This window comes from Siphateles boraxobius, unplaced genomic scaffold (assembly GCF_051911475.1).
Source record: "Siphateles boraxobius isolate OS27281-9 unplaced genomic scaffold, OSU_SipBor_1 12, whole genome shotgun sequence".
NCBI classification, from domain to species: Eukaryota; Metazoa; Chordata; class Actinopteri; order Cypriniformes; family Leuciscidae; genus Siphateles; species Siphateles boraxobius.
In genome coordinates, this window is record NW_027508722.1 from 17,522,659 (window position 1) to 17,535,195 (window position 12,537).

The 12,537-nt window shown below is 38.3% G+C and overlaps 1 protein-coding gene across 12 annotated transcripts in view; it reads left to right on the forward strand.

The window, feature by feature from the left end:
* LOC143718342 (histone-lysine N-methyltransferase ASH1L-like) overlaps positions 1 to 12,537 on the forward strand; it is a 34,280-nt gene that overhangs the window by 10,193 nt on the left and 11,550 nt on the right. For 4 of the 12 annotated variants that reach the window (XM_077209430.1, XM_077209447.1, XM_077209456.1 and 1 more), the window contains exons 4-6: positions 7,910 to 8,597; positions 8,722 to 8,816; positions 10,557 to 10,630. In XM_077209430.1, coding sequence (XP_077065545.1) covers positions 7,910 to 8,597; positions 8,722 to 8,816; positions 10,557 to 10,630 — 857 coding nt within the window. The remainder of the gene's footprint in view (positions 1 to 7,909; positions 8,598 to 8,721; positions 8,817 to 10,556; positions 10,631 to 12,537) is intronic. The other 8 variants (XM_077209479.1, XM_077209480.1, XM_077209481.1 and 5 more) reach the window with 3 other exon arrangements.

Here is a 12,537-nt window from a genome sequence, read left to right on the forward strand (position 1 = left end):
CCTTTAGAGGCAAAAGCAATGCATATTTTTCAAATTAGCATTGCTGAAACATATGGTAAGAAATAAATGCCAGCATGCGAAGAACTTCTCACAGCAGGAAGATTGGGACATTTGGTGTAGCGTAGTGTGTTCTGTCTGCTTGTCTTTGTGCATGCAGGTTTTACTGTTTATTAAGAATACCTGCCCATCAGGGGCACTTTCTCAGAGAAGGAGGCTGCCACTGCTGCAAAAAAATAAAAATAATAAATAAATAGAATGAGAAAATAATTGCAGGTACAAAAACAAACAACATTATGTAAGATGAGATCAGATTGCGTTAATTTTTCTAAAGCAACAATTTCCAACAGCCTTCAGAGTGTCAGGGTTATGGGTCTATTTCTGTTTATTTTCATTGTGTTTTGGTTTGCCTTTACCCGTTTTGCCTTTGTTCCTTGGTCATTAGTTTCTGATTAATCCCGCACCTGTTTCTGTTCTGGTTAATTACCTCTCCCTGTGTATTTAAGCCCTTAGGCACCGTTTCACAGACAGGGTTTAGATTAAGCCAGGATTAGGCCTTAGTTCAATTATGACATTTAAGTATCTTTTATAAACGTGCCTTAGAAAAACATTACTGATGTGCATCTTGAGAAAACCCAAATGCAAGTTTCTTTTAGTTAAAACAGCTCAAACATGCATTTTAGTCTGGGACTAGGTTTAAGCCTTGTCTGTGAAACCGGGGGTTAGTTTCCTTAGTTCCGGTATTTTTGATGGTTTGATGTAGTTCTGTTTCTCCCTGGATTTATTATTGTATATATTTCTCTGAATCTTCTGCGTCGTGCGCATCATTACAGCCACACGTATGGCAGAATACCGGACCCAGATAAGATTTTAGTTTGATTCCGTTTTTTTGGGGCTGCCCTCGACTAAAGATTTTTCTAGTAGTCGTTCATTTAAGCCATTAGTCGACTGATCGTGCGTTTATATTAATAAACCATAAATCATAATAATGTGCCATTAATTGCCTATATAAAATACATAGCCTAATCAGTTCTCAAATGCACACATAAAGCTTGCCACAGCGCACCGGCAAATGTAATATTTTTGAATGTGTTGTGAAAAAAACAGGAGGAGAAACCAATTTAAAAAATTTATTGGTAATGTTTTCTGTGTTTTCGGCTGCAGAGATCAAGTCAAAGATGCTGACTCATCATCCCCGCTGTAGTAGCCTATGTGCACGCTTCATACGGATTACATAATCTGAGAATATTTATTTTCCATTTGAATCGCATGTTGGTGAGGCAACACTGAGTTTCGGTGCATTTATGTGATGCACTCAAGTTTACTGAGACCGAATCAACCTTTATTTTACAAAAGCACAACGTTTTGTTATTGTAAGTAAAAAAAAAAAAATGTTGACCCTTTACAGTTTGCATTACTCTTATCTGTATGACTAAAAATGACAGAGTATTTTAAGTTAAATGTAAGTGATCATGCCGGCGCCGGTATGTCATGCAGTCAAGCGCCCTCTCCAAACAAACACTTTGATATCAGAATCAGAATCAGAAAGAGCTTTATTGCCAAGTGTGCTTGCACACACAAGGAATTTTCCTTGGTACTGAAGCTTTCAGTGCACATATACAAATACAGATACAACAAGAAACATAGTAATACAAATTCTACAAATAAAATTCGACAAAAAAAATATGAAAATACTATAAAAATATATGGTCACAGTTGGGTTTTGTCAGAATAAACATTTACAGATTATGAACATATTTACAGTATTTTGAATAGTATAAATATAATATAAATATATATAAAAAATATATATGTGCCTAATTTTAGCATACATTTATCTAGGTTAGCATTAGAGCGAGCGGACTTGTAAAGTTACTACTACTTACATGTTTCAAGTGATACGCCATATTTGAGGTTGAATGATTGATAGGCGAATGTTTGAATTTCCTGCCATTAACGGTCTGTCCGTTACAGCCTGCGTGATTTCGCCACTTCCTGTGGAGTTCTTTTTTTCTGTGACTAACCGACTAATAAAATCTTACCAAGCCTCTTCTAGTCGACTAACGGTTAGTCGACTATTAGGGGACAGCCCAAGTTTTTTCCTCCTTTTTTTGTTATGGACTTGCCGGCTGTCCAACTGCTTAATCTTGAGCAGGAGCGAAAACCTGAGGACCACACCAAGGACTTTTTAGATCTCCTGGCCTTCCACACTGTCCTGATCACTCACTTTCTGTTTCTCATTATACCACCCTCAGCAAGTGATCCAAGGCACGCCTGCCTAGTGTTGGTCCTCGGGTGATTTCCCAGCATTTGTGGAGTGGGTGCTGGTGAACGACGGATCAGTGTTCTTGTGGAGTTAGAGGGCATAGAGATGAGACACGCCTACACTCCCGTTGCTGAGGGTGAGCTTCAGCTGGCCCCTACATTATATAATGAGGAATTGGAAAGGGATATTTACCTGTGTCTCCTGTCTCCGTTTGTCCTGTCCAGCTCTATGTCTCCAAAGATCCCGCACATCCTCCCTCTCCCACCTCCTCTGCCTATAATAGCCTGTTCCTCAGCCCCACCTCCGCTGTTTCCCTTCAATCCCTCCTCTGAATCCACTCTACTGTGTGGATCTGCCTCCGGTCTTCCGGTCTCCAGCTCTGGATTTAGAACAGGATCCCCTGGCTCTGCCTCCAGTCGCCATGCCCGTCCCTCCACCTCACCTTGTCTTCCGGGGCTTCAGCTGTGCTTCGTCCCTCCACCCCTTCGGCTCCGTCAGGCTCTGTTATATGAATAGCAGTTAGTTCCGATCCTCGTATCTGACTGGACAAGAGGCTTCTTGCTGATATTTCACCAGTATCATCATCTCTACGCATAGACAGGCTGTCAGCCAGTGCAGTTACATTGTTATCATTATTCAATACACATGCACAAAGTGCAAAACAAAAAGGGCGTAACCTTATGAAAAAAGAAAACGTGTGAATAAAACGGTTGCTGCGGTTTCTTTCATTCGTCTGCGGTAACAATAGAGGGAATGCACGTGACGTCACCGTTGGCCAGAGTGACTGCAGTTACGCCCACAAGTGGCAAAAAGACTGAGCGGCAGCATTGGTTTTCAGTGTGAATGCTGCGGAAAAACACACAAAACGCGTCGAAAACGGAAAAGAGCTTTGAGACTGACTGTACAACTAGATTTGACAAGAAATATGAGGAATATTTTTACAGACTACCTAAAGCTACAGAACAGAGAAGCAAATAGATCGCTGCAATTCATAGAAACAACTGGACTCCAGGCAGCGAAAGGTGGATTTGCAGTTATCATTTTTGTGTCAATATGCTGAATTTAGTGGTAAAATCATTCTCTATATATTGTATTGTTATATATTGCAGTGACAACTCATCAATCAAATATTTACCACTGTATATTCTGTATAATTTGACATTTTTAAATAAACACTGACAAAAAACTATACAAGTTTTAAGTCTCTAGACGATATGATGATACATATAACATTGATAAGTGATCACCTGGATTTAGACCTGCCTATTTTGTATTTATATAAAGCATTCACTGGCAAATTTGCTGTATGTATTTCCCTGGGGTCGAAATCAGGCACATATAAATGTCAGGAAACACGATTCCTGGCTGCATGTTAATATCCATGGATCACTGGATCTTTAGTAAGTTGTTAGGAACACTATATTGAGTCCAATCTTTAGTTTAAACTGATAATCGTTTGTTTTACTTGCGTTTTCGCAGTTTCCCCTAATAAATCCAGTCACGCAGCAGCTCTTCTGCCACTCAGTCCGGCTGAGGGGGCGTGTTCCGGCGAGAAAGTGACGTTAATGCATTCCCTCTATATTGCGGTTATCACGACAGCCCTAGTCCTCAGTCCCACAGGCTCCGCTTTAGTCCTCTGGTTTCACCTCAGACCCTAGTTGCTGTGGCTCTGCCCTTGATCTCCAGATCCATCAGTGCCCCCGGTCTCATTGGCTCTTCGGCTTTGCTTGGGTCTCCACCTCCAATCTACTCTGTGTCTGTCTGTCATCCCCCTGGTTTAAACCTGGCAATTGTGCTCCATGTCTCCTCCCTCCTTTGCCATAGGCCTTCGTCCTGGCTGTGGTCTGGGTCCGTGCCTGACTCCTTTTGCTTTCCTGCCTAGCTCCTCCCACGGAGCTCCTCCGTGAGACTCGACTCCGGTGTGGTGCGCAGGTGACTGCCCTGCTTGCCACACTTCATCGCTATGATTTGTTAAAGCTAGGGTAGGCAATTTTCGGAGAGGCTAGCATTAGTGAGCTTGCTTTAAAAGCATAAGATCCCATTCTCCCTTCAGAGCATCCCCAAAACCATGCTTCCTCCAAAACACATGAACAGGTACAGCAGGGAGCAAAGAAAAGCGTAACGAGAGACGGCATTAAACTACCTCACGTCTCAAAGCACATATCATTACAATGATAATGAACAAACAACTTAAAGAGCCCTGACCTGTATCACCTGACTGCTGCAGATTAATTTTGGTGTTGATAGTATTGCCATTGAAACCCATAAATTCGAGTCACAAACTGCTCAGAGTATAACGTCACGGGTTTTCATCTCTTCACAATTACAGTAGTTATGCTGTGAATGTAGCATATGCTTGTTGTTTTTGGTTTAGGAGGACCTGTAAAAGGTGGCTGCTATCTTGTTGTGTACTTGGCGACTGACATCTGTCTAAGTCTGCATAGCATGAAATGTGCTGATGATGTGTGATGTCTGTGCGCGCAGGGTGCGCAAAGGTATGGAAATACAAATGTTGACAGGCAGGTAGGACATTGTATCGTTGCCCTCAGAATGATTTGACGAACATTTTATGGTCCTACGCCTTCCACAGACAATATATATATATATATATATATATATATATATATATATATATTTAGACCACTTGACTTAGTGATTGCTATCAGGATGTGAAGAGACTTTCAACCAGCATAACAAAGAAATGTTTCTGGAACAAATCTCCAACCCTGCCTTTAATTGCCCTTTCTATGTGATAGTGCCCTGCCTATCATGTTCGCATCCAGTCTGTGAATCAAACTAATGTGTCAAACTCACTAATGACTAAGTTCACATCTCATTTACTTGGACATCTCCACTTTCAGTCACGGGCTGAATCAAAATGAACTTGAAATGATAGTCTGTGAGTAACATATATTATGTTACTGATTAGTTTACTTAAGTTTATATGCCTATTACACCGAAGTCATCAATGGAAAAGGAATCTGGAACATGAATTAAAAACCCAAACCCAGATAGGGGGATTTTCCTTCTCATTTCAAAAGTCCACCACATGCCACTCCGGCAATGATACCTTTTTCTAAACAAATAGAATATGCTTTTTTTCCTTGATGAAATACCAGTTCTTGCAAGGAAATAAAAGAGTAGTGTTAACATTTCTGCAATAATAATCTTAGCTTTAAGGTTTGGGTTTTCTGTAATGAAATCCCTCATTAGAAACGATTTACTGTTGTTGCGCACAAAATCAAAACAGTGATTTTGTGGATATAAATGCTTAAACTAAGGTACTACAGGGATTTTCTTAGTCTAAGCAGCATTGGTTCTTTTTCTGTCATGCTGATTCAAATAGGGAATCAAAATTGCTTTTACATTTCAGTGAAGTATGAAAGTGCTTATTTTTATGTAAACACACGCTTTGATCTTAATACTTTACATTTGAGTATTTCTGTAAAAGGGAACCATCCAGATTTCTGCTATACATTTAACCATTTTGAATTATATGCTTATTCTGTCATGTTCCTGCCAAAGAATTTCCATTTAAGACTCTGCCATAGACTTTCTGTCAGCCTGTGGCCAAAACAGTCTGTTTGATTTGGAAAGGGTGAAAGAGAAAGAGCAGGCATTCAGCAGCGGTAAGGAAATTTGGTGATGCTAGTGGAAAGGATGAAATCTGAGAATGGAAATCTACAAGTGAAATGTGAAAAATGATTGACATAAAAAATAGGGGAAAGGAAGGAATGTTTTTGTAAGCGAAAGCGAATATATGGCAGTAACACTTTTTGTAATCAGAGCCAGATGTGCCCTAAAAATGGCACTCTTGTGTTTTTACTCTGCCTAAAAATGTTATTAATTCTGAGTATATCTGGTATATCAGATGTTAATGTGTCCTCACACTTTCATTCAGAGGTGGAGTTTTATTTTATTTTTTATCTAGGTTTGGCTGTCATCCAGAGACTAGAAATAGCTTCTTTGTAGATGGTTGAGAAAACAAGTACATACAGTAGGCCATTTTTTCCCCTCCACCTCTTTCTCTTTCTCTCTCTCACTTTATTCCTTATTTTCCATCTCTCAGAGAGGTTTTAGAGAGATAACAGGAATGTGATGTTATGCAGCCTTTATCCTCACTGCGTGTCTTTATATGCTGTCAAATGTGTTATTTTATCACTCTAGTAAAGTCTGTTCAAGCACACACCCTGTCTTCATCTCACAATCGCTGTGCTGGGGACACAGGGTATGGCTCGCTGTGGAATGCACTCCAGTGGAGCTTTGTGAAGTTGATTCAGAGTTGTATCTAAACTAGTTGTACTGGTAGAGGAGAGTAGAGGAATTTGCATTAAAGGAGTAAATACTGGCAGTATAATTCCCACGGTCAGGATTACAGTAGTTCTCAAAAACATCAACTCTTTCATGAGCAATAGTGCTTATCTAAACCATGCCGTCTCACAGGTTCGCAGTGTTTCAGTATTGATTTAAATAGAATGAAAATTCATGATGACTCTGTCATCTTCAGGAACAGAAAAGAAACTTTACTTCCTTTCATTCCCTCACTGTAATTGTGATCATTGTGGCATAGTTGTAATTACAGTTCCTGTGTAGGCTGTGCTAAGACAATGTCCAAGGTTTTTCAAACTTTCTTGCATGGTATTGCAATGGAAATATCAATTTACCTCCCAAATTGTGGTTGTGGCCTATACACTTCATGACCCTTGACATTTACAAAATGAAAAAATAAAGATGAACATCGTATTCAGATTGTTATTTTGTTTTTTTTTCTAATGTCTGGTTACAGTTTTATATATCTTAATATGTGTATCTTTATGCGCACACTGTAAGACTCGAGCATAAGTTGCTCATAAGATATTTCCATTTGCCCAATAGTAAAAGAATATCTTATGAAAAAAACATTAGTGGTAATTAAGTGAGACTGGATGTTAACTGTAACTATAAAGTACCAAGGACAATGTTGATGACTATAACTATAACTAGTTATTCTAATATTCTAGTCCACACTACAGCTATAATAATGACAGAGAAACAATATGGTTGGGATCACTTTTGGAAAAAAAATTCTAGCCGATGAACGAAACAAATATTGACAGTCAATCAGAATCCACCCAACTTTAAAGAAAATGACCATTTAAAGTGGCTGGCAACATTACTGCAGCACACGCTCATAATAAACCTTACCGTTATACAGTAGCTCTCTTTATAGTGTGAAGAGGCCTTTATTCACTTGCCACCCACATTTCATTTTGACCAGACACTTATTGTGTTTATTTTATTTTATTTTTTTCAGCACAGACATCTCCTTTCAAATTAAAAGAAGCTAATTGTATATTTTGATTTATTCATGAATTTCTGCCAGCATTAAAGAGCCAATTCAGGTACCAGAATCACAGAAGGGGGGTGATACTGTGCAGCACACTACAATCTATATGCCAGATTGTTGTGTGCTGCATCCTTCACAACTTGGCACTCAGAACTAACCTGCAATCATGGGGAACTGCATCATGGAAGTTAAGCTCAGCACAGCCTTTTTGGCCATTTGGGTATTACTTTGTCTGCGTTTCACCAGAGTGTGCTATTTAAAGACGACATCAGTGGATGCAATTCATTAGTAAATTTCACATCTTTACTCTTTTCTTTCAGAGAGCTTCCAGCCTGGCGGTTCACTCTTCAGTGAGCACTATCCACATGCTAGTCCATCTCTTAATGAAGGACAAGAGGGAGGAGGAAGAGAGAAAAGAGCCAGCAAAACACACTTTCAGACCAGTAATATCAGGCTTTTTTCCTCTTATTCTGCTACCAAAAACATCCTGTCTCATTTAAATAATTCTAAAAACACAACACAGAACAAGTGTACATTGAAACATGCCAAAAAGCCTCTCAGGAAAAAGATTCCCAAAGGTCAAGAGATCACAGGAAGCGAGGTGAAGAGGAGGGGACCAGGTCGACCAAGGAAAAACCCTGCACCATGTTTTTTTCCACCTATACTGGACACACCTTTACATCACGAAGTGACAGAGAGTCCTGCAAAACGGAAGAAAGGTGAAAGAGACGAGTACACAGTGCTCAACGCGATTGATGCCATGCCTCAACATGAGAAAAGGAAAAGAAGGAAAAAAAGAGATGAAGCTAGAAGCAACAAAGGGCAGGTAGATGAAGGAAAAGATGTAGCTCTGAGCCAAGAGCACTCACATTCGCACACTGACACATCCTCACCTTCCCAGAACCCATCAGAGTCACTAAACAGCCAATCAGAGAAGAGCTCTGCTGTGCCACCTGAAAAGAATTACGAGTTGGCAGGGCTTTACTCAAATGTGTATAAAAGCGAGAAGTAAGTGAAGACTCATGTATTTATAAACAAGTCTTAAGAGTATTTGTTTAAATGCAGCCTTTATTTAGCGAGCTCTCCACAAAGAGCTTGACAAATCGTCTGTCTGTTTGTTTATTCTGCACAGCCCCATGAGTCTTTCCTCTTCAGTTCACACAGACTGCCTTGAGTATGACCCCGAAGAACATGAGTACGGCCTGCTTCCTGCACCTATACACGTAGGTAAGTTTGTGTATGTGTGTGAGTTTTATGGGGTCATTTGGAGGTCACTATGAAAGTTGAACTGAAAGTTAGAAATGATCTCTGTCAGTCTATTATGAGCTTGTATCAAGTCCAAACTTAATTTGAATTGAATGAAAGAATCAAGAGTTCTTGGTTCAGGCACACAAGTTATGAAATGCCACTTAATGGGCCACTGGCAGCCTGGTTGAATGAATAATAATTAAAGCTACACTATGTAACTTTTGGCCCTCTGGCGGTTAAGATGTTAAAAAAAGGTTAGAGACGTCATGCTTTCTCACTCATTGTAAAAACTAGCTTATGCCACTCCCAAAACATACACGCTTCAAAGTAGCTGGAGCAACTTTTCTCTATTTACAGATATGAGGAGACACACGGGCAAGTGTTGTATGTACACAATATGTTGCTAAAACCATCCTGCAAGGTCTAAAATATAAACATTATAGGCTTACAAATGTGAATTAGGGTAAGTCAAAAACATGTTTTGGAAGAAATTCTTTACATTTTGTTAATTTTGTACAAAAAAGTTACATTATGTACCTATAAGTTGCACTAATATTTCTAGACAACCTTCCATTTACAATCAAACCAAAATTTATTCAGACACCTTCAACATTTCTCACAGTATCACAGTTTATTTGCTATAGTTTAGAAAATGGTAATAAAATATGACAAGAACTTATCAAATCAGTTGATATTTCACTAAAAAGGTCGCATTAGCAATTAAAGAAAAAAACACTTAAGCAAAACATGGTCAGGTCAAAGTGTCTGAATAATTTTTGGGTATGATATGTCACAGTTTACTTTATTTTGTTATACTCACTTACATAAATGAACTATAGTGTCCTGCTATAGTGTCCTGCTAGTGTCCTAGTAAAAAAAATATCAAAAATGATATCGGGTGTTTGATTAATTTTTGGTTTGACGGTACATTACCTAATTATTATTAATGGGCCAAGCCGTTGTCATAATACGATTCATGAATTAAGGGCCCATGCATGTACTCTTGAGTTGAACGTTTTTTGTGTAATGTAAACCATTTAAAATAAATTATTATTAAAATTACAAACATATTTTCAAAATATTAAAATGCACATTATTGTCATCAAAGATTGCTAAAATAAAATTATCATTGTTTTCAGAAAATAATTATGCATCACAACTTTTTTTCAACATTAATGATAATGTTTCTTGAGTTCCAAATCAGCATATTAGAATAATATCTAATAATCTAGTAATGATGCTGAAAATTCAGTTTAGCCATCACTTAAATCACTTTAATTTTTTAAAATATATTAAAATAGAAAACACTTATTTTAAGTTGTAATAATATTTCAACAATATTACTATTTTTACTGTATTTTAGATCAAATAAATGCAGCCTTGGTGAAAAAATTTTACCAACCCCAAACTTTTGAACAATCTCCTCAGTGATTTTCAACCATTCTATATTATAATTCAAAATATATGTCATATGTTATTGTGAACTTCATTCTTACACCTGTCAGAATAGTGTAAGAAGAAAGAGAGAGAGAACGATAAAGACAGAGAAAAACATTACTGTGGTGACTGAATCTCAATTATACATTCATAACCCCTGCGTGTGTGTGTGTGTGTGTGTGTGTGTGTGTGTGTGTGTGTGTGTGTGTGTGTGTGTGTGTGTGTGTGTGTGTGTGTGTGTGTGTGTGTGTGTGTGTGTGTGTGTGTGTGTGTGTGTAACAGGAAAGTATCTGAGGTTGAAACGGATTGACTTTCAGTTGCCCTATGACATATATCAACTCTGTGCACACAAAAAGGTATTTTTTTATTTATTAGTTTGAAAAACATAAAACATGAATGGTCTGTCATCCTTTGTTAGCCCTTATGTCATTGCAAACCCGTATGTCTTTATTCTGGAACAGAAAAGGAGGGAATTTTGTCAAACTTCTCTTTCTCGTAATTAGACCTTATTTAGACTAAATCGACAAAACCCTATATCACCTGTGCTCTACGTTTCAAGCCAGTCAATAGCTTTGTTTGAGGAACTTTAAAGGGGTGGTATAATGACCCTTTTTACAATATGTAAAATAAATCTCTGTTGTCCCCAGGGTTTATGTGAAGTTTTAGCTCAAAATACCCCACAGATAATTTTGAACAGCATGTTACAATTGTCCCTTTCTGAGGGTTAGTAAAAACGCGTCCTTTTTGTGTGTGTCCCTTTAAATGCAAATGAGCTGCTGCTCCCGGCACAGAGGGCGGAGCTTCAAGAGCTTGTGTGTGTTAGCAGCTCCGATTACCTCACACAGACAAGCACTAAAATATCAGAAACTGTTCTGCCTTTTATGTTTAAACTGGAGTCGAACAAAGATGGAGAGACTCAAGAAGAAGTGACAACATGTAGAATGCAACAGGACGTTTCTGAATGGTTAGTTAATGAATTTATGTTGCTGATGTGGATTGAACTATCTTCAATCAGCATATTCTGTCATGATAATCTATAAAATCGCTCTTGTGGAAACTGTTGTAAGATGCCTACAGAGTGGAATTTTATTGCACTTGTGTTATGTACTGTATTGCATGTGAAAAGGCGGATGCGACAGCTTGAGCAGACTCACAAATGTGCTCGACTACAACAACTCTTCCTCTTCTCAACATGGACTGCGTGTTCCCCGGGGGTGGGGTTTATATAAATTTTAGGGTTAGTGATGTCACTAACCCGGGAGGAATGTCGTGTAGTCCCTACCAGCCATTTGTTGTTGTCCTTAAAAAACGATTTCTTTAAAAGCAAATATCTTCCTTTGCTTTAAACCAAAGAGTATAGTAGTAACAAGAGGCGAAACTCTGTTGCAGTTTTGGTAACAATCGCTACATGGCGCTGCTGACGCTATTTTGGACTGAACCAACGGTTTTACCGTTAGCACAACTATACAGCATAATGTCTGGAAATAATTGGAAACAAAGAAAATAGTGTTCTGCCATCAACTGCAACAACTACCAGTGTACAACCAATCAACTAGCATTTCATAGATTCCCCAAAGATCCAGAGAGGTAAAGTAGAAAAGGTTTTTATTAACGTTAAAGTGAGCAGCGTACGTACGTCTCCATACGTTAATAGCGGCATGGATGTACAACAGTGAGTGCAGGGAAGTTGTGTGTGACAAGGAAAAGTGCAAAAACACTCTTGTTTACATGGTGAAACTATTCAATAGAGTCAGAATCCATCATATATTACTGACCCAAAATCGACAACTCTCACAGACCAAACAGAAAGCTAAGTCATCTGTACATTAACTCTCTCTTTCTGTATCAAATGTAACATGTTGTACAAAGTTTTTATCAGTCAAGATGAATTAAATTATAATAAAGCTAAAGACTAAAACATATAACGTTAGAACAGCTAATATATTGCCATTCTATTTGTAGTAATGTAATTGTGTGCACTTTACTTGCACAATGTTTGATTTGTTGTGTGTAATTTAATACAGGCAGAAATGATGTGATCTACTTACCATCACCAATTTTATTTCTGTTCATTTTGTGACGATCTTCTATTACTATTAAATATTCTCTCTTGACTAATGTGTTGTCCCTTTCACCTACTCACTGTTCATTGTGTTTTGGCTTTTTCAATGAAGTTGTTAATCATTTCATGAGGAACATGGGCTGTTGTTACTGGTGTTGTAAAATTGTGCTGTGTATGAAAACGGGAGTTATCTCCAAAAGT